At 42.7% G+C, this 22490-nt stretch overlaps 1 protein-coding gene across 23 annotated transcripts in view; it reads right to left on the bottom strand.

Annotated features, from left to right (window-relative positions):
• Window positions 1-22490, bottom strand: part of ADGRL3 (adhesion G protein-coupled receptor L3) — a 495252-nt gene that overhangs the window by 37090 nt on the left and 435672 nt on the right. For 16 of the 23 annotated variants that reach the window (XM_017744223.1, XM_017744226.1, XM_017744204.1 and 13 more), the window contains 4 exons: window positions 19891-19957; window positions 18412-18503; window positions 5589-5615; window positions 2103-2271 (listed from right to left, as the gene is read on the bottom strand). In XM_017744223.1, the coding sequence (XP_017599712.1) occupies window positions 2103-2271; window positions 5589-5615; window positions 18412-18503; window positions 19891-19957 (355 nt within the window). The remainder of the gene's footprint in view (window positions 1-2102; window positions 2272-5588; window positions 5616-18411; window positions 18504-19890; window positions 19958-22490) is intronic. The other 7 variants (XM_017744212.1, XM_017744214.1, XM_017744218.1 and 4 more) reach the window with 1 other exon arrangement.

Here is a 22490-nt window from a genome sequence, read left to right as displayed (position 1 = left end):
GGCAGCAACACCCAGAAACCAGATGGGACAGGGCTGAAGGTGAGCAGACTCTACTAAAGAGCCAAAAGAGGGTCATGTTATCCATTGACACAAAAAAGCCCCAAAACCACCATGCATGTCCAAAACACCAGTTGAAATTCCTTGAAGCACACAGATAGCTGTAACATTTTGCCAAACTCTCTATGAGCATTTCACAACTCTGTGAAACAACTGTTTAAATAGCAAATTACAGCTTTTTCATTAGGCTCTTCCTTAAGCGCTTGAGACAAACACATACCACAAGTGCCCAATATGCTCGAGTGCCTAATCAATCCTTTGCTGAGAGAAAATAATTCAATTGCTTTAATTAGCCACCCACTGCTTGCCTCTCTGCAGCATTTTGCTGATTTTCTAGGCCATGATAGATAGGAAAGGAAAGGATTTTTTTTCTCCTCTTAAATAATACCTCCCTCAGCTCTTAGGTCAGAGAGGTGCATCCACCCCACAGCAAGGTACCAGCTGCATTCTCCTTCCCTCTGTGCAGCCGTAAATCAGGAACAATTCCACAGCTATTAGTGATGGTTTAAGGGTGTAAATTGGCTTATGACAGAAAAGAGAATGGTTCTGTCATGCCGACTGAGAACCCCATGAGCCAAGGAGGCTGCAGAGCTGTGCAGGGATGCTGGGTTAGGGACTGACCCTTTGCGGGGTGCATTGGAGGTGAGAAAAAGTACCAGTGAGAATGGTGCAGAAATTCAAACTCCTCATCAGAGAGGCATCTGCAGGTTTAATAAGCAATGGTGATGCTTCCTACACTCTTACTGTCATCTTGCCTGGAAACACTCTTGCTGAAAGGCTTGGGATCATAAGCAGGCAATTCTAGATAAAGCTTTTAAGCTTCTTAAGATGGACAAATTTGAGATGCAACGACAAGGACAAAAGTCTTAACCCCAAAAGTCTTCCTTTGTTTCCAAGAATGACATTTTCACACAGCTCTGCAGATCCTTCCAGAGGCATCTCTTGCAGAGCTCACTTATTATGATGAATTTTGATTATGTTTTCATGGGCTGGATCTCCTTTCCCTGTACAGCAAAATGTGAGTAACAGAGGAGCAAGCCCGTGGCTCTCAGATGGAGGACAGATCTCAACATGGACCTGACCTTCCTCAATAAGCCATTTTGCTGAAAGATACCGGTTATTACCCTGAGAAACTGGGACAGTGTATCCACATAAACTCTTCCCTATGTTTATATTGGTTCACTAAACTGCCCTTTGAAACTAAGATGTACATAATTATCAGCAGACATGCACATAATTGGAGAGCTCTGAAATACTGAATTTAAGTAGAGAACAAAAAGGTTCTTAAAAATACTTACTACTGATTGTCAGAGGCTGTAAATTTGATCTACATAAACACAGAGCTTTTATTCTGTTGGGGTTTTTTTCCCCTAGAGTTTATCTAAGTTACTCTACTGTTATCTTGCAAATGTTAATTGGGGCATACTTCAATTTCCACCAAGAAGCACTTGCTGTGCTTGCTTTGAGGAAGATTTCCAAAACACCATATCAGACCCAAGCAATACAAAGGCTAATGAACCGCTGCAGAGAGCAGGTCCTTCAGTCCTCAAAAAAAGCAGGGGAAGCAGCCCCTATTACATCCCATCAACCCACATACGCTGCCACGGAAAGGGGTGATTTCCTGCAGGGACTGCAAATGAGGATGTAAGGCTCCGTTTTGCTGTGAGCACTGAGCCACGTGAGCACTTTCTGGATGCTTGTGGATTCTCTCCCCTCTCACACTGGCATACAGGGAAGGAGAATCTGGCTGAGAGCAGGCAAAGCCCTGTTACCGAGCCCTGCAAACTGACAGCTGCCTTTTCCCTTGCCTCTGACACATCTGTTGCCAGGGCCCTGGCTCCTGAAATGTCACTGCCACATATCCTTGTTAGAACCTCATTTCCCAGCATCTTGCTGTTTCCAGTCTAAATACCACCCTTATTAGGTGCACAGAGATAATATGTGTGATACAAATTCAGGGCACAGAGACAATGCTACGCTGTGGTTGTTAGGCAACAAAACACCTCGTTACCACCTCTCTTGCTGCTGGGAACCATCCGTCTTACCTTTTTCTGGAGGACACAATGGAAAATGAATATAAACATTCCCTGCAGAGAATTGAATATGGTGAAGAGATACGCCATGATGACTGTGCTTTCATTAATATACATGAGTCCAAATGCCCAGGTCAGTCCTAATAGGCAGAGTAGGGCTATTGCACCTATAACCCAGGACCTGTTAGGAGAAACAAACAAACAAAAAAGAAAGGGATTGGTTTTTCACCTACACAAAAGAAGGCATGTGTCTACAGGCAGGAAGACTTTGCCCCTGGTTTTAGCAAAAAGAAAACAGCATATAAAAATAAATCACAGGGAGCTTTTGTCTTCAAGCTGGATGCAGTTTACAAATCTTCAAGCTCAAGGAAATATAAGGAAATGGAAGTGTTACGAGCACAGAAATTTATCATAACCAAAGCACATTTGAAACCACAATGTCTCCTTTCTTTTTAAATATGTAAAAGCAGTGTGCATGTAAATGACATGTAGATGTTATTTCTGCAAATGAAGGAAAAGAAAATAAACCAAATGAAACAACAACTCTGATTGTCACTTTTTTTTAGTGTCCACTGGTTTCACAGGACTGCCAGCTGGATTAGCTTCTTTATTTACACTTAACACCAAGACACATGTATTGCCGCATTTTAGCTAGTCTCCCATATGCCTGTAAGCCAGATAAACAGCTACAGGCAGGTGGGCAAGCGTTCCCTGCCTGCCAGATTCACTCCACACAAGGATGTTCTTTGCAATGCTGCTTCACACTTCTTCCACCCTACGATGAGGGGAAGTGTGTACACTCGTACAGGCACTCACACACTACATTTGCTAACGCGGTAACTGCTGCCACGCTTCTGCCCAGAGAAAAGGAGGGGTAATCCTTCTTCACATGGGCTGCAAAACTAAGATTATCACTTGCTCCACCTCAGGAGGGCAGTGGGAGTAGAGGCGCAGTCACTGCTTGGCCCCAAATGTTCCAACAAATACGGGTAAGCAGACAGCTTTTGCTTGCTTTCTCCCACTGACTTTCTGCCTGGACAACAGAGCTGGGGACATGGGATGACTGCTGCATGTTAGGTTTTTTGGGTTTTTTCAGGAAAGCTGGAAGCTCTGCTGGGATGGCAGGAGAAGTATTCCATGTTACCCTGCTAAATAACATTTAGTCATCTCCTAAACTACCTTCTCAAATACCAGGACAATATATGAAGTGTGAGAAGCAGTATAGGAACTCTGTCCTGCTCCTAGCCATCTCCCTAGTTTTCACATGATGTGTTACCTACAACTTTAAAGGAATTGCTGCTGCACAGCAGAGGGAGTCAACTTCTAGCTGGGAAGCAAGCAGTACCTTGAATATCTGTTTGCTCTTTACCTGAAGGCTTTGATTTTCTTCTGTCAGCCCCTGCTATCATTAGGTGTAACATCATAAAAATGAAGGCATTGATATCCAGTCTTTGTACCCCTTCCTCACTGTTTAGCCCTTCTACACCCCAAAACAGACAAGACTGCAGTCAGCCAGCACCTCTGCTTCCTTGTCTGCCCAAAGCCCCCTGGGATGCTGCAGAAGGGCTCACAGGGACAAAGATCTACCTATGTTTCCAAGCCACTTCAGCCTTGTAGAAACGTGACCTGTGTTTGGAATGTTTGGGCTTCCATCTGCTAAGCAGAGCATGGAGCAAGGGGGAGAAAGATGAAGCAGCAGCAACTTGGGGGGACAAATCAGTCCTGCAGAGGTCAGACAGACAATCTCTGCTACAGAGATGCCATGGCAGCTACAGCCTTGAATCCTTTTCCTTTTAGCAGGGTTTGTCACAAAGAAAAGCATACTAATGCTGTATTCATGTCTTCTGTTGTTTGTTTTGTTTTGTTTTTTTTTCTTTAGGTATTAGAATGAAAATGCAGCATTAAGTCTTCCACTGAAGTTTATAAAATATGTTTTATTTTACCACATGACCAGAAGAGCTCCCTAAGGTAACTGCTTATTAAGACAGTTCTTTAAAAATCACTATTATGTATCCAGCAGACCAGAACAGCTCCTTTGAAGCATTTCCAGTCAATCCCACTAATAAATATTTAGTGTGATGCAAATTGAAAAGACATTCTCACAATCCTTCAGAAAGGTAGCCACTAGATAAAGTCTACAGCTTTAGTCGCTTGGGGTATTTTTCTCCCCAAGATTCCACCATCAGTGAGAGTACGCTATTGTCCTAATTGCATACCAATTAATAAAATACAAATAATTTTCTTTTTCATCAAAAAGAAGAAAAATTATGTGGAAATCCCCCCCCTTTTTTTTTTCCTTCCTCTTCTTTGCTCATCCCAGGATAAAAGCTTCCTGCACTTGCAGAGTCTTTTAAAAATGATTCCCTGGATATCACAAAAGTATTCTGCTCTGAAGCACAGCCCATTCTTGAATCTGATTAAAGAGCCTTTGGCTGCAGAGGTGTGCAGGAATGAAACAGTTATTTAGTGAAGATATGCTACCTACAGTGATGGAAAGGAATCTGTGGGTTAGAGGACCCCCAGCAGTGCAAACTGCACGCATTACGGTGTTGTGCTTCAGAAAACAAGAGCCGGTGATAAAGAGGACGTGGAGATCACTATGAATAGCTCCATCCCGTATCCGCAGAAAAAAACAGAACCAAGCGATGAAAGAGAACATGGGAATGGTGCTGAAAGAATGAACACAAAGGACTCTTCACCAGAAGAACAAACTGAAAGTCTATTGCAAAGTTGGTTTGCTTCTATTTTGTGCTACTGCACATTACTTTTTTGGTTGCAGGAGAAAGAGCGCAGATGCCCTAAGGTATGTAATTTCCAGGCATTTTTGGCTTTCTTCATAGGTTTGGGGTTTTTTTTTTTGGTGCAGCTTGAGGTTTTTATCTTGCTCTTTGTACAGACTTGCTACTTCTTTTTCATGGTTTTTCTTTCCTGTACTGGAATTTTATTGCAATAAAGAAACAAAAATATCCATTTGTTGGTGCATTTGAAAATCAGTGGTTTACAATTAGGGACAATTAGGAGGTACTCCAATGAGTAAGGAGTCTCCAATGCACCAATGCACACAGATTTGCTTGCACTACTCCCATTAACTAGAAAGGGAATCATCGGGAATAGCACCCATGCACCTTTCTCAAAATTTGCTTCTGTATTTATATTACCATAAAGCAATCCCAGTGAAAGAGCACAGTGGACCAGAGGCTGCTATTGGTAAAACAAGTCTGTACTACACAGGATTAACTTAGGGACTTTCACCTTGAATTCAAGTAACATCCAATTAAAGAATATTAAGCAAATAAGGTGACAATTGGTTGGCAATACACATGCAGCACATTTACTCTGCACCTTAGCTGTATGCCTGACCATTTTCCTGCACAGTTTGCTCTTCTGCCTCAAAAGCGAATAACAGAAGCTTTAATGATTTTTCAATATTGATCTGACAGCTGGTTCATGAGACCACACTGATAAATGAAATTTATCAGCCATTCAGGTCATTCTTACTTGATGAAGGGTCTGTTATCCTCATAGCTAAAGAATGCATAGACATAAAGACAAGAACACCAACATTAGAAATATAATGACATAGAGAATAGAGTTTACTACTGGTTCCCCTCCCTTCTCCCACCAGCCATCACCAAAACCAAAGGTGGACTGGCATCAGGTGCACCTGGAACACACCAGCCAGCCTGGCTTGCTGCCCCAGGGAATTGAAATGTGACTGGGAATGCTGGCTTAATGCACAGAAGCATGCATCGCTAGCTGTGAGCTGCAGCTACCCCTCCTGGCTACCACCACACAGCTGCCAATTGACTTTGAACTATCTTTTAAATATCATGGCTGTCCCTGGAGAAGACAAGTTTTGAAGCCCCAGCATAGCCACCACAGGCGGCTTTCACGTGTTCAAGAGGCAAAACTTCACCACGTCTCCACACTCTCTGCCTGTGGGGCTGCAGTGTGCTACAGGGGTATCTTTATTGCCATTTACTTTTCCTAGGTGGAACTCCCAAGTTGCCACATTATGAGCCAAACTGCAGTATTCTTGAGGTAATTGCATCAGGATCTTCTAAAGCCCTGGGTGACAAGGCATGGGCCTATTTGCTACCATTTCATGGGGAAGGGCAAAGAAAGGCCTCTGCCAGGCAAAGGGTGAAGAGCAGCTCCTGTCACTGTGGGGACACAAGACCAGTCACAGGCATGTTCCTAGGGGAGTCTCCCTGCCCTTCGGGGACAGGCTGTGTGCCTAACCCTGCCTGTGTGGCAGGCGATGTGCAACGCGTGGGGAGAGCAGGCCAACTCCCAGGCCTCCTCTCCCCACCGACACAGAACGTTTGAACCTGCGATCCCTCGCAGAAACCCCCATGGGTGCCAGAGATGGAGGATGGCTCAGCATGTTCATCTCGTTACCCCTGTCAAGGGCCAGTCCATCCTGCTGAGACCTCCTTTGGTTAATACTGGCAACCTGCAGCACCCCTACAATGCAATTAAATGAAATGAAGATATGAGACAATCTGGAGCTGTCAGCCCAGCAACGTGGGCAGGAGCAGGGCCTGCATTTCTATTGCTGTGTTCACAAGCCCTCAGGTTTTATGGTAAACACTTTATACTGAAAAGAAACCAGCACTAGATTATAAAACTACAGAATTAGAGGGTTTTTTTATACTGTTGATACTATCCAGACCCTCAGAAAATTTTTCATCAACTCATAATAGTGTTTCTTCAAGGCAGCTGAAGGTTCCATTTCATTTTTCTACAGACAAAATGCGAAATTGGTAAACTCAGATTCCCTTTGAGCTTGAGGCTAACACTTCAAAGAAGCTCAGGAGAAAACCATCAAAAAGACCTTGGCAGTTTTTATGCTATTTCCAACATGGATGTCTCTAGGACCCACTGCCCAGAGCAAACAGGCGCCTAAAGAAGTGAGATTTTCAAAGATGCCTAACTCCCAGTTTAGTTCTCTACACATAGGGACCATAGAACTTAGTCTCTTATATCCCTCATGAAATACAATCCTTTTTATTTTACCAACTCAAGTGTTGTAAGAAGCTTAACTCTTGTGTTAGCAACAATTTCTGACAAAAATTCAGAATGGTTTTTTTTTCACCCGTGGTAGTCTGTGAAACCTATCAGTGCTGCAGTAATACTGTGTCATTATCTGCAATACATAAAAACCATCACTTAGACAAGAGAAAAGCCTTGGAAGAGCCTTAGTTCCCAGAAAAATGGAGGTGCTGATGGGAAAACTGAGATTATATACACTAGTGGTAAAAGCAAGTAATAGTTGAAGCAGAAATTGTTGGAAAATCTAGCCTAGCACAGCTTGAGATGCTGCATCTAAAGTGCTATCTCCAGATTTGGATAAATTCATCCAATACCTGGCAGTAAGGGATATAGCCCATTATATTTAAATTATGTGACTCTGCTCCCCCCACAGTTAATGTCAGACTGGTACCCCCAAAGAGGAATTTATCCCTTAAAAGGACAGGTATTTAAGGTAGGTGGGGCTTCGCCATTCCCTGAAGAAATACATTTCTCTACTGACTGCAGAGGAAACCTGAATGATGGCTTATGTGGGGGATTCACTTTCAAATACCTGAAGGTAAAAAGCTGATCTTTAGTGGCTGCATTATTCATTGAACCTGTGAAATCTTACCTCACCTCCCTTGTGTTTCTTTGCAGCCCAGATGATGGATAGTGGATGGTCTACCAATCTGGATAAATACCTAATTCATTTTCTAATCTTAAAAAAGCCCTGACTTTACCTTGGGGCAAAGACTTCTTAAGGTTAATTACACATCATGTAAAATTCTTTCAAAATCTTATTTAAGTTAGATGTCATTCAATTTCCCAGAGTACCTTCTCCTTCGGTGATGAGAAAGGATTGTTCATATTACCTTCTATATTCCTGTGTTATTTCCAGACCAATACTTTCTTTAAAAAGTTGCTAAAATTAGCTAATTATATCCTTGTTTAGATGCTTAAGGACTTTCAAAACCAATTCATCCTAAGCTCAAGAACCCCTTTTGCACTGCCTATCCTTTTAAAACCCCAAGAAACACCTTTCTATCACGAGAAGACCAAATTGTTGGGATATACACGGACAGCCCAAAACAGTTACAGACAATCTGCAACTTATATTACAAAATGACTTCCATGTACGTAGATTGGCAATATCCTGAAATGTTAAAGCTTCCACTTTTTTTGCAGCAGGAAAAGTAAGTCAAGAATTTATGTTCACATACAGATTAGTTCTAAAATGCTGCTGAACAGAGAAAGTCTGTTATCAAAAAGCAGCTATTCAGCTCTCATTTAAAAAGAATAATAGTCAGTCTTCTTATACTTTTAAAAGAGCTTTTTTTTTTTTTAAATGAAGTGTAGTTTTGAGCCACATTTAGAGTAAACCTAGGGCTTTAATAAAACCCTACATAACTAATCGACTTTACACACTGTCATTTCATATAATCCTTTACAGTTTAACTTTGCTTAACTTAAATTCATCACTCTTTTCATAATTCCAAGTATTTTCCCATCTCTATGATAGCAGGAAAAGGCTCAGTAAGCACAGGGACTCATGCCTTGGGCCCCAAAATACCTGTTTGGCTAGCAAGGAAAAACACCAAAGTGAGTATACAGGACCTTTAGTAGCTGTTAGGGGTGATGAAACCCAAATAAAAACGATGGATGATGTGCCCCCTCAAAAGCATTCAGAAAGACCCATGGAATTAATTTTAATATGGTGCAAATAAAGCAGAGGGGCAGATGTTTCCTGCAGGCAAGCAGGAGGGAAATACAAAATAAAGCGTGCTATTGTGCCTCCCCACTGCCTGCCGATATGAAGTAGTAGGAATGTTTTGCTTTTTCTTATTTATTTTTAAATTTCAAGGATTAGAAAAGATTGATTTATTGAACTGCTGAAAATCTACAGGAAGGAGTTGGGAAGTCCAGCACTCCCCTCATAAAGCAAACGGGTTCATTGTTAATTAGTGAAGGAACATCTTCATGGCGAGAAAAATCAATAGCAAGCAATAAAAGAGTGCTTAAAGGATTTTGCCTTCGCATTCCATGACAAAGTTACCACCTTGATGGCATGAAGCCAGATGGCTACCTAATCTCCTTCCTTAGGCTGCTTGTGTTCATTACACAGCCTTCCAAGTAATCATTTACCAGTCTCATCTTCTGGTTCCCACACTGTCTTTGCCAGTAGGTGGCCAGTCCCCTAAAGACATCTGTAACCATCTCGAGGGGTCAGTGAGCCTGCCACAGCTTCATTTGCAGGAGAAACTCCTGCCTTTGCATGCCTTGGAGATCTGTAAAGGCTGGGGCTTTACCACCTGGCATAAGGGCAATTTTATATATACTGAAAGGCACTTTTGCTTTCCACCAGCAGATCTGCAAATATTATTCAGACTAATGAGGCCAAACCTTCCCTGGCCCTATGTGACACCCAAGACTATGATTTGGGGCAAACAGTGGCTGGGCTTTTCTGCCAAAGGCAAAGCATCATCCCTTTACCCTCAATTCACCCAGGGAAGTCATGTCCTGCTTTCTGAGACTTGTCCTTAATTATTGCAATTGGAAAGAGCAATTCTGTTAAGTTCATCTCATTTTTCGTAAGTAATTAATTACCCTCAGAATTGCTTACCCTGTTTATTTCCTTCCTCCTAACTTTGCAGAGGCATGGCACAATTATTCAAGCCACACTGATGTGTAACCACATATCTAATTGTTTCCACACTATATGGATTCAGCAAAGCCTTTAGACACATTTGTATTATCCAAATAGCACCAGCAGGGCTTGCTGACAAAGTGCTTAAAATGTATGGCCTTTTAAAACAATAATCATGATTTATGGGTTCACAGAAAGACTGTAGGTATTTAATATCTTCCAGGACACTCTCTCAAATCAATAACCACTCATTGATTTTTTTTTTTTTTGAATTCAGAAAGGATGACACCCGTCAGTGGGAAGATTAGTGCTTTACAATAACCATTCAACATTAACACAACCATCACAAAAACATAGGTAAACAACTGAAACCTCAAATCAAAACAGTCAGATATCAACCAAACCCTTCTGTGAAAAACTCAAACAGGAGCAGATTGCAACAAATGAAATCAGATGCTGCCATCATCATCTCTGGGGGAAAAAGGCACCCAGACGAAAGTGCAGTCTCTGATGTTTTTCCAGAATTGGAACGGCTTCTGCCTCTGAGGTGCTCACAAACTCTATCCTCAGGCAAAATATAAATGTGCCATACCTTTTCTTGGTAGGAAGCTTGTAAATAATTCATTTGGTGCCAACTCTGAGTGGTTTTTCTGGGTTTGCTTTAGGCTGCCTGTTCAGGTTTGCTCATGCAGAGATGCAGATGAAGGCTATATAGGAGCAGCACCAAGTTAACCAGGGGACTAGGAAGCATGGTGCTTTCTTACACAGGATCCAGGGAGATCTGACAGAACTCTTGGCTAGTTCAGCCTGATAAAGAGGAGACTGAGGGGAGACCTCACTGCAGTTGCACCTTCCTCATGAGAGGAAGCAGAGGGGCAGACACTGATCTCTGCTCTGTGGTGACCAGTGACAGGACCCAAGGAAATGGCCAGAAGTTGTGTTAGTGGAGGTTTAGACTGGATATCAGAAAAAAAGTTCTTCATCCAGAGGGTGGTTGGGCACTGGAACAGGCTTCCCAGGGAAGTGGTCACAGCACCAACCCTAACAGAGCTCAAGAAGCCTTTGGAAAATGCCTTTTGGGTGTTCTCCTGTGTAGAAGTCCAGGAGCTGGACTTCAATATCCTCAGGATATTCTATAAATCTATTATTCTATGACCATCAGGCTGTGAAGACATGGTACTCTCTCTCAAGGCGACATGAAACACAAAGATCATGGCCTGAGCTCCAGGACAATGAAAATGAGGGAAGCAGTTTCTAATGCCCAGCTCAGTACTCCACAGCCAGTATCTAAACTTTGCGGAGGGGAAGGTTTTCCAAGGGAGAAAAAAGCTATTCCTCATTTTCCAAAGCACTCAGATCATTTGGTCATCCTTGAAAAACACTCCTGTTAAGATTTCTGGTGACAGAGAACGTGCTGTCTGCACATCCCAAGCACTGTTAAAACACACTTATTTCTCATCCAAGTTTATCCAGACCCAGACACTGGCTCGGGAACCCTTTTAGTTCCCTAGGATCAGATTATCCTCTCCTGGAACAGGAACCCATGGATGATTCCTTTACAGAAGCCATCCCTGGAGCTGCTGTGCTTTAAGCCTGCTGTCCCCAGAAGTCAGAGGAGTCCAAAAATGCTGCATACAGCACAGCTGGGTGGGAAGGAGAGATTTTTCAACGTCCTCTTCCTGAACAGCCCACTCAGTTAATCTTTCTATTTTGCTAGTTGGGCTGTATGAAAATCATTAAAGAGAGCTCACTCTGTACAGGCACTGTTGTTTTATTTAAGTTATAGGTAATGTCCAGTCAGGACATGGGTGCATGAAACTTCCTCTCCCCATCTGCTGCTCCAAATAGGGAGTGTTCATGTTGCCAGACCCTCAGTCCTTTCTCCACAAATCTGAGAGCTCTGAAGATAAAGGACTGGACCCTTTTCGCAAGAGCTGAACCCCCTCATTGTACTGTGTCCTGCCTCTGCACTCCCAAGCAACCACAAACCCAGAGGTAATGAAGGATTAAAGTGCTGCTGTTCTGCAAGTCCAGTCCCCTGGGTGAACCCAATGCCATGTCCAGTTCCAGACCCTTTGGCATAACAAACTATTTCCAAGTTGTAGCATTTTATGATTAAACAAAGATGATCTGGAAACCAACTGAGGATCTTAAATCTCCATAGAGAAAGCTGGAATAATCCTTATTGTCTCCCTACTTTGTTTTGCTTCTAAAACGGCTAGAACAAAGCACAGATTAATCTTCCATTAGTAAAAGCATACCTGCTACAAATTATTGATCTTCACTGGTAATGTAAGTTCTTCATATCAAAGGAGAAAAAAAAAATCTTGCATTTTCAAAACTCATTCCCCACTGCACCAAACCCAGGATGTTTACTTTTTTCTGCATTTCAATCAGCTGAGTAAATAAAACTAGACTGGTAAACCTCTGTTCCTGCCAGCACAATACCACCGTGTTGAATCAAGGATTTAATTTAAACATTTCTACAGATGATTTTTGGAAGTTCTATTTAACCTTTGTTTTCAATTTCTACCTAACTAAGGATTTTTTTTATGACTTAAGCAAACCCACAGGACTGAAACAACAAGCTAATCTGGGGGCTGGGATTAGTCATGTCTCTTCAAATAAAATACATATGTTGAAGCACGAAAATGAGCAGATAATCACACCCATACAACATATGGGGAGAGCGGGCTATGGCAACACTTTTAAAAGAGGCAAATCTTCAAAAGAGGCTTCCCAGCTTTGTGCCTGGTGCTCTCCATCCTTCAGCTCCCCCAGCCTCGCCCAGACTCCCTGAAAGAGCCCATACTGGGCTTTGCAAGGTTTTATATAGTAATAATCAAGGTTAAATCTTTACATTTGGCTCCTACTTTTGGCTGTTAAGTTGTGCATTCTTAGATTTATTTCTTGCAAGCATTTGAGCAAGAGAATTCTATGGAAATAAATACACAATAGAGGAGTATGGTGTGGGTTTTGTTTCCAGTCAGAAACTTGAGAAAACATATACTTTTTTGTTTAGTCATTAAATCAGGGCTGGATGCCTTTAGCTGTGGACCATTTGAAACTTCCATGGCATCCAGCAAGCTGAGGAGGGCTCATTTTGGTCATCTGAGGATTGATTTCTGAAGGCTGCAATGCAGGACATTTCTGCTTCATCCCTGTTAATGGGATTTCAGCATGTGAATCCAGTCACAATGCCTAAAAACATTATCTCCTGTGTGCTCGGAATAAATACATGTTTTTCTAGGGAATTTCACGTTTTTGATATAGTGCTTATTCTTTCATTGTGGAAGATGGGATGGGAGCAGGTTTCCACAAGAGGAAGAAAACTGCAGCAGAACTACAGTGATTAATGCCAGGATTAAACTATCTGAAGGCCCCTAATTAATAGTGCCTCTTTAGCAACAAATGGTGCTCCCACCTAAGACCCTGGGTCTCCTTGTCTGAAGGAAAGAAAATTAAATTTCCAGCATGACTTTCAGGTGAGTTTCTACTGCACTAAATGAGTTTTTCCAACAAACCCAGGACTGCAGCCTGACACACTCCTCTTTGGAGGGGTGCCCACATGTGCTTTCTAAAGAGCATCCAGGTGGCCTATGGCACAAACCAAGCTATACCCTGACTAGAACAATAACACAAAAAAGTGGGACAAAAAGGGAAACAAACTGACAAAGCCCTTTGCCTCTTGCCTTCTTTCTCGCGGGTCTGCAACTGCTCTTGGCAGCTACAGCTGACATGTTGCTCTTCCAAAGTAAACAAAGTAAAATCTCAGTGCCACATACTACAGCACAGAAGAATGTCAGGAAGTCTGGTCTGGCCTAGGAAACACTAACAGACTCAACCACAGCCAGGCAGCACCAGGGAGAGAAGGGATGGATGCCCGTGGGAACTTCAAAGGAAAGATTATGTCTGAAAGGAAGAGAAAATGATGGGTTCTGGTCTCTGCTGAGAGGGATCCTCTCCCATCCAGCCATTTGAAAATGCCCATTGTGACTTCAGGTGCAGCAGCTGCTTGCCCCCATTCATGAACCCTCTTAATCTGCTTGTAGGACTTGCCTTGTGTTAGCTAAATGACTGTTTTTCCCTTCCAATTTTCCAGCAGTTTTCATGTCACTAACTAATGCACCCCACACAGTGCACAATGAGAGCTTGCAGCAAAGATAAGAGCTCAGATTTCACTAGATACGCTGAGGAGCACATCTGGATTACCATCAGTGTAGCTCCTCTTTCTTTGCCTTTACTAGAACCACAGTGATTTGAATGAACAGCATTCAAACGGCTGCAGAACAAGCACTGCACTGCCACACAGTGCAAATGCACTTGAGGAGGGGCTTCATCTGAAAGCCTGTTTTGCACAGAGAGTGGTGGTTCAGCATCTGGAAACATGGACGATTTGCTGTGCTGCAGCATCTGGCATGGGTTGGATGAAAACCTGGTGTGGAAGCTACCACAGTACACGCCTGACCACCTGGAAAGGAGCTGATGTATAGAAAACGGAAGAACTGTGCTGGACTATTCACATATAATGTATTTTCCCTTGTCACATAAGGCTTCCTACAGAAATGTGAACACGAAAACGATTCAGTGTTGTCTTGCCTGCGACAGTCTGAGACATTTTGCACATCTAACATCTTCCCGGCACAATGGAAAAGCATGAAGGAGAGACTTTGAGCTGCTCAGCTCCAGAAATCACTCCACACAGCAGCAACCTCCGGTAAAACAGCCTCACAGCTGCTCTAAAGAATTCCAGCTGGTAACACATCCTCATGAGGAGCCATCTGCTAGCAAGAGTGCATCAATACCGTGCTGATATGCCTACAGTCTCCACCTCACAGGCTACAGGTGCAAGCAGCACAGCAGGCTTTCACTGTCCAAAAAGCTTATGTACTCCCTGGCTTGAAAGATGTGTCTTCCCTGCAAGCTCATAAAGGCTGAGGGAATCAATCTTCCAAAACAATGCCTTCCTGGGTACATTTGTTGACAGTAAATTAGTCTGTGCTCAAGAGCCTTTTTGTGCACCCTTTGCATCCCACTTTTAGCCTCAGAGGGGCCAGGAGTGAGACCCGTGTCATGTGGGCAGAGCCACCAAGGACTAAACAATGCTCCTCTCTGCCCATCTCTGTTCACCAACAAGCCACACAGAGATTAAAGAGCAATGGTCACAGTGGACTTGAAGGACCCAGAAACAGCCACTATAAAAGGTTGGGAAGGAAAATCCCCCCCATCCTGTGTTTGGGGAGGCATGTGCAGAAGCTACAGACACTACCCAAGAGGCAGCTGTTCTGGCACTCTTGTCTGTGTCACTTCATACTAAAGAGATCTTTAAAGGACAGAAGAGATCACAACCCTGGATGAATCCTGTGTAAATATACTGAAGGAAGACACCAAACAGAACTTCTTCATAAGGGCCTACATAAAAGCATGCTACTCTTGGGGATGGTACCTCTTATGAAACGGAAGCCAATATCCTCCTGGCATCAGTGGCAGGCACAGAAACTCTTGCAGCTCTGAACAACATATCCCACATACACAGGCTCACATCTTTTCCTGGCTACATGCCTCAAAAACAGGACTAGAGCATGGATCTTGCTGTCTCAGTGGGCACAACTGGCTGAATCGGCTCAGTACCAACCCGTCATACAGGGAGGATGCCACTAGCACAGAGGGCAGGACCCACATATGTGGTTACCCTACTTCCCTCTTGAAAGTGCTGGGCTAAGCCAGAAAAGTTTACAAGGATAAAGATAAACCAGGTCTGTACTCATCAAATCTTTTGCTGGATAACCCCTGGGTAACCAGTGCCCCACCACAGCAATGTCAGAATCTCCCATGCTGGCACAATAATCCAGGGACTGTTCCTGAAGGTTAGGGAAGTTTATTTTTACAACTTTGCACAGTGCCTACAAATCTATCAGCCACACAACATCTGGTTCAGGCACTGCCCTTTGAATGGCTTTTCTGTTGGTGCAGTAATTAAAGGTATCCCAGGTGACACCTGATCCCTTATCAAGTTCATTAATTTAAGTGGAGTTATTTGGCTCTCTATTTTCTACACTTCATAATGTATTTCTAACCTTTAAAGTGACATAGGCAAGGACCAGATTGCAGGGGTGCTTATTAACAGCCTATTAAAATATTTTATGGCCTTTATTTTTACGTTGCCATAGGGAATCAAGTATTTTGCTGTTGTTAAACAGGCTCAGGATTTATGTTGCGAGAGCTTCACCACAGCCTAACACAGAGTAATGCTAGGAAATGAACTGGGAGAACAAACTCTCATTCAGCTCTCAGTGTGCTGTAAAGCTGTCACATGCAGATGGCAGCAAGGGGCCCTCCAATGCAGGCCCTCCGTTCGGTTTTATTAAATATAAACCGATACAAGATGCAAGGCTCTGGGACCTGGGTGCCTTTTTACTAACCCTGTAGACCCACAGAGGGAAGCTCAGAAAGGATCTTTGTGGTCCTCTGTGAAATAATGTCTTCTGTGGCTTTTTTATTCCAGAGCTGCTGTAACACATCCACATTTTGCAACTGAGTTGAAGCCAATGACTGTGGAGGAAGACCACAATCTTACCTGCAACAAGACTATGATTGTATCTAGAAGACAATTATGATCTCACTGAAAAATTTTCTGGAGATTGCAAGCCCCTTGCTTCCCTAGAAAACCTCCCTCCCAGGTGAATTCCCTTCTCTGTAACAAATCTGCACTTCCTAACACAAGCACATCCAACCCTGAGAGAACAAACGCCTTGAATTTAAAGACTTAATGATGTCCTGCTTAGGTATTCAGAAATTACAATCAAGTGTGTTCTGAAATGCTTGGTTTGATACACTTCCTAGGGTGAGCCTGGGGTCTTCCTGAGTTTATATGATGTTGCTCTTATTTTCTCAAGCATAAAAAGTAATTTGTAATGAAGCAACACATTTGGAAGAGTATCAGCAATGTACTTAAAAGTATTTTAATTGCTTGTGTTTTCAAAACGTTTTAATGAAGTCAAATCAGGAACAGACACTCATCTGCCAAAGAACCTATAAAATATTTTACAATGACATTATAATTGATGCAACTGGTTGTATAAATTCCTGGCATTTTAAACAAAGATACTAGAGATTAGCTCAAGAAGATTATTCAGTAGGCATTTATTATTTCTGCTTTAATTATAACGGCTTTGTTGTTGTTTTTTTCTCCCTAGTTTTTAATTTAAAAATGTCATACTGCAAGGCTTTCCAAACAGATTTTGTGTGGGTAACCTTACAGAGACTGTTCTCAGCGAGCAATCTCATAGCACTAATGCATGACAAGTAGCCATATTAATAAACGTTATTAAATGTACCATGCCTTTAATGCCTCATCCAAGATCAAATGACAGACTATCTTTCTGGGATCAATCCTGGACATCCAGGAGGGATTGCTCCTCTAATTTCATTTTATAGCAGAGCAATGGCAGGAGAAATTGAGGTTCACTGCAGAGCAGCCTGCCCACAACCCGGGCGAATGAGGGCTCTGTGGGTTTCTGACCTCACTGAGGTCTCCTGCATTTGTACAGACCCCAGTTCCCTTTCCTCCCAACCCTTGGTGGAGAAGCTGCACCTAAGACACTCACCCAAAGGACCATGCCAGGTCATGGCACACCAATGGCACAGCAAGCCTTGTCCACTGAGAAAGTTTTCAGGAGGGGCCCTGACCTGGTTTAACTTAAAGCTGCATCTGCAAGAGTGGCTCAGAACTAAGAACAACAGCCTTGCTGAGAGCTGCCTTGCAACTGTGCAATTCAAACATCTTCTAACGAGCTCCCCTTATGCCTCTTCTCCCCTTCCTACCACAAAAGAGAGAGGAGAACCCACTTCAAGCCACATTGCACCACACTCTCCTTTCCTGGGTGAGCAGTAAACTGCTGACTCCCAACAATTTCCTCCTCCTCAAGCTCATTAGATGGTTTTATTAATTAGCAGGCTCCCAATCTTATCATGCGCTGCACCTGAAATCTCGCTTGTATTTTTGAAGAGAGTAATTAAAGCCAGAGGTAGTTGAATAAACAGGCACTGACAGAGAGGAGTATTCTCTCAATATAATGAAGCAGCTTGCTAAACAGTAAAATGCCCAGGCTCAGATGTTAACCCAGTACAAGGGGAAAACATGCTTTGGCTGGCAAGCACACCCACCCGCTGATGTGGGCACACCCAGGTAAATCCTCAATAACTTTGCTGAAAGCAATCAGACTTTGGGGAGAATTCGGGTCATGGAATCTGTCAGGGGCCAAAACAAACAGAAAAGAAGTAAGGCAGCCGCCCTCAGAGCACAGAGAAGTAGTAATAATGAACAGTTTCAACACCTTCCCTGTAGAGACTGCAATAATTAGATGGTAATTATTGGGCACAGTTTCTTTTACACAGACTAGAAGGTTACCTGCTTCAAGGACAGAAAATGTAGCTTTGCCTCCTTCATGCAAAATTGAATGGAAAATGGCAGCCAAATCCCAGTGTAGTGCTTTATCATCAGCCACTTGGTATCTTTTAGAAACCACTGTGCAGTGCCATAGCCCAAGGTATTACCCCTGGTTAGCACTGCTGCTGGCAGAGCTGGTTCCCATTTTGCTCCTCAGAGGAATGAGGGGATAAACAGCAAAAGACAGAAAAAGGCAGAGAAAAACCACTTACTTGATATTGTCAAGACATCCAGATTCAGGTTTCAGTATGGCAGTATGATGAAACATTTTATAGAGAGCAATCCCAAGGAAGATGACATTAAGCTGCAATGGAGGGGAAAAAAAAAAAAATTATGTGACACAGCACAATATGATGGGGATAAAGTCAGCTCCTTCTCTGTAAAAGATGGGTTACTGTAGGAAATTAGCTCACAGTACAGTTTTATAGTGACTGAATCACAGAAAATTTCTAAGCATTTTATAAGGTGAGCTGGCCTGTAGATTGCAGGACTGGTGATGCCACAGCCTTACCAGAGCTGTGGCACTGCTGGTACAAGGCTGGTTCTACTGTAGTGCTTCAAACAGCATTATGGAAAATTAAAAATACTTGCTGTAAGGGCTTTTTCTGTATCTGAGATGTGTACAGTTGTGAAAAGTCACTCCAAGCATCTTACTTAGCCAGCTCCATTGTAATGAAGCATAAAAGCATCTTTTTCCATGAATACACCCTTAAAACACAGTGTAACAGGGTAGATGGGCAGGGAAATCACAACTGATGCTTAGCACAATGCAAAGTTGAAAAACAAAAAGAAAACAGTTTGATTTGTTCTGTAAAAGACTGGGATAGTGTTTCCATGCCTCAGTGACTACAAGGCTGCCAATTCCTGGAAAGGAGTTTCCCAAAAGCCCAGCCTAGGATTTGAGACATAATCAAAAAGGGAAGATATCTTTTTTATGAATGAATTGTTTAAGGGGAAAAAAAACCCCAACAGTTGGAGTTGGTGGCATGGCCCCCTTCCTGATGTGGAAGGCTGCTGAAATGGCTCCCAAGTTGCAGGAGAAGCAGAAGAAGCAGAGACAATGTCTGCATTGAAGTGAGAGCGCCTGGTTTTCTGGGCTAGCCAAACTGTAGTCTAGTCAAAACAAAGGATGGTTTATTTAAGCCATATTGCAGCAATTAAAGTATAAGAAAACTCCAGCTGTCCCTAAAGTTGGGTTCTCTACCTTGTTGCTCTGTTAGCTGATATGCTGGCAATGTGCTAAACATGAAGTCACACAAGTTTCAACTTCTGCTGGGAAGGAAAAGCCCTCATCAAACTTCTTTTCCAGTTTGGACATTTTTTCATCCCTCCCCCCTCAGAATTCCCTCTTTTTTTTTTTTTCATTATCAATGCAAAACTGCACTCTGTAATTCAAAAAGGGTGTGAGCAGTGAGTGGCATCAAAATAGAGTTTGGCACTTCTAAATGTTCACTGGTAGAAACCAAACTCTGCAAGTGCCCATTCTGAAGCTCCCTGGTCCATTTTGATCAAGTATTTTGCAATGCCAAGAGCCTCTCATAATGAGGGTCTAATTGCTTATGCCAGGTGGGGTCAAAGAAGAACATGCCTTCCTCAAATTAATCTGTGTAAATTAAAGATAAAGAGAAAAGGGACAGAAAAAGTTTTATTTCTTGACCTAAGAGATGGAGTAGTTAATTAGGAGTTCTTACCATAATTATCAAGGTCGCCGGTCCTATAAAGCTCCAAATGAAGTAGGTGTCAAGTCGGAGCCAACATCTGTAATGAAACACAGGGGAGAGAAGGCATTCAAGGACTGCACCCAGGACATACATCAAGAGTGAGCGAGTGACAGAGAAGAATGTGAGCTGCAAAACATGCCGGTGGGAGACAGGAAATATTACACTGCTTGTTCATTTAAATGCTGAATTATGTGCCCAATTTCTGACAGCGCTATTGATGGAGTAAGATAATTACCTCTAGAGGAAGCAGGGAGAAAATGGCACAAGGCCTATTTGCTAAGGCTTTCTGCATCTGTTGGAAAAACTCCTTAAACCATGGGTTTTTTTAAGGAAGGGATCTGGTGAACATCCACAGAGCTTCTTCTTTGCTTTACACTCCTCTTTGCTCTCTAGCTCTGATGCAATGCAAGCTGTCTGACAGCTGTCAAGCAAGATGACATTTCTCCAGCAAGCACATCAGAGAAACTTCGGCGCAAATAGGAAGCATGAAGTGGATAACAGAAGGCTGAGGTTTAATTAGGTTCAGCAACTTCCCCTTTAAAGTGTTTTATTTCCCTGAACCTCCCGAGTGTTTTGTTTCCACTAATGTTTCCAGGGTTGCATACGGTCTGCGCTATCACAAGAAGTTGATTCATGGCCTAAAACTAAATTATTAATCGCTTAATTTCAACCGCATTTAATACTCCCCACATTTTTTAAGGCCCCTGGGAAATTACATTTCCATTCCTAGTTCATTCCAGGCGACAGGAAGATAAAATGGAAGTGACTCGTTACAAGACAGACGAATGTAAATTCCAGGAAAGTTTCACATGATGTTTAAAATAATAATATCTTGTCGTGTTTGCAGTGCTGCAAATCACAGTTCCGTTTATACACAAAGGACTGAGAAAGCATAAAACCACTCTTATACTAAATATCCAATGGAATTTCATAATTAGGCAAGTGACAGGAACTGTATATATGAATATATCATGGTGGTGGAGATAGCAGTTCTCTCAAATGACAGCTCTAGTGTATGTGCTTAATGTTTTTTCCCTTCCAATGGACTCTGCAACAGGCAGAAAGGTCTGTGCCAGCAGCCCCATGGGAGATGATCAGCAGGGGATGTCTGATGAGAGAGTAAAACATGCCCTGTACCTCTGTGCATGGGAGAAGCCAAGATATGAATAAATTCAAATATGCAGAGAAAACTTCTCACTTCCCTCCCTGACCATATAAATTTCAGGTCTCATCAGTGTTGGAGATGTATCGATGTATATATACACTCATACCGCTATTTGTCACAAATTAAAATACTGTCACTTCCGTGACTGTCATTCCCGAACTGCCTCTGCAGCTGCTCTTCCAGAATCTTCATGTGATAGCATCAAAATCTTAATGCGAGAGGCAAACAGAGGCTTTCAGAGAGATTGCAGGGAAATCTTATTTATTCCGTGGCTGCTGAAGTTCAAGGCGATTTAGATGCAGCTGGTAATGGAACAACATGAGTGACTTGAAACTACTTGAGTCTGATTCCCTATAGGAAAAGGTTTATGTGATCATGACATCTGTGTATCACCCGTAATAACATCTGAAATGTCGCCCAATTGCAACTAGATTTGACAAAGGAATAGAGGTTTCAAGGATAATGAAGTCCCTGTAAAAAGTTCCCCCCCACCCAATTCCTGAACAAGGATGTCCGCATAGCAGCAGCTCACATACTACATGGCATTTCAGACTTTATACCTACCCCATCCCCCTCAGGAAAAATGAGTAACTAGTGCTTATGCCTCAGCTGCTGCATATAAATCACGGAATACGCAGCCCCATCACTTTTTGCTACTGATAATGAGTGCTGGTGTGTGGGAGAAGACTCAGAGGGTTGAGGGGGTTTTATTTTTTTTTAAATGAAAATATTTTGAACTTTTTTTTTGCCAGTTTAACATTCAAAACAACCCCCAGCCCCTGATGCCCAGGAGCTGGGAACACTATATTTTAGTTGTCATTAACTTGGTTTTCCTTCAGCGTAAGGAGCGACCTGGCTCTTGGAAAGCCTGGGGAAGAGGAAACACATAAACCCTCTCTTTATTTCCTGAAGCATGGTGACCACCCTACAGTCATATCTGGTGCAGCTGATTTTGAATGCATTTAGATTGGGACACGGGGAAAAACAGGGAAGCTGAAATACAGAATGAGCAAAAAAGCTGTGCCAGGCTCAGCAAAGAAGAGCAAAGCAACTGGTTCCTCTTCCAGACAGCAAAAAGGATGACATTTTCCGCTCCACTTCCCTAAAATATCTGTCTCTTCAGTTGTAGAAAACAATTGAGTGGCAAGAGATGGATACTGTGGATGAGAAACAGCAGAGGAGCTAGGTCCTGCCACCAGGATAAGTGGGGGCCAGGCATGGAGCAAGAGGAGCCCTAGGAGAGATGGCTTCACCTAAGCCAGAGCACAGCTTGTGAAAAACAGAGAAGGTTTTTCTTAGGCCTCTCTGCACACATCAGAGAATGTGATGTCATTTTTTATTTGTTTGAATAGATAGAAAAATCGCCTTTCTATGAAACCATGTATGGTAGTCTTGTGTGAATTTA

The sequence above is a fragment of the Corvus brachyrhynchos genome, unplaced genomic scaffold, assembly GCF_000691975.1.
Source record: "Corvus brachyrhynchos isolate BGI_N302 unplaced genomic scaffold, ASM69197v1 scaffold229, whole genome shotgun sequence".
NCBI classification, from domain to species: Eukaryota; Metazoa; Chordata; class Aves; order Passeriformes; family Corvidae; genus Corvus; species Corvus brachyrhynchos.
Note: the sequence above shows the minus strand (reverse complement) of the source record. Positions and strands in the feature narration are given on the sequence as shown.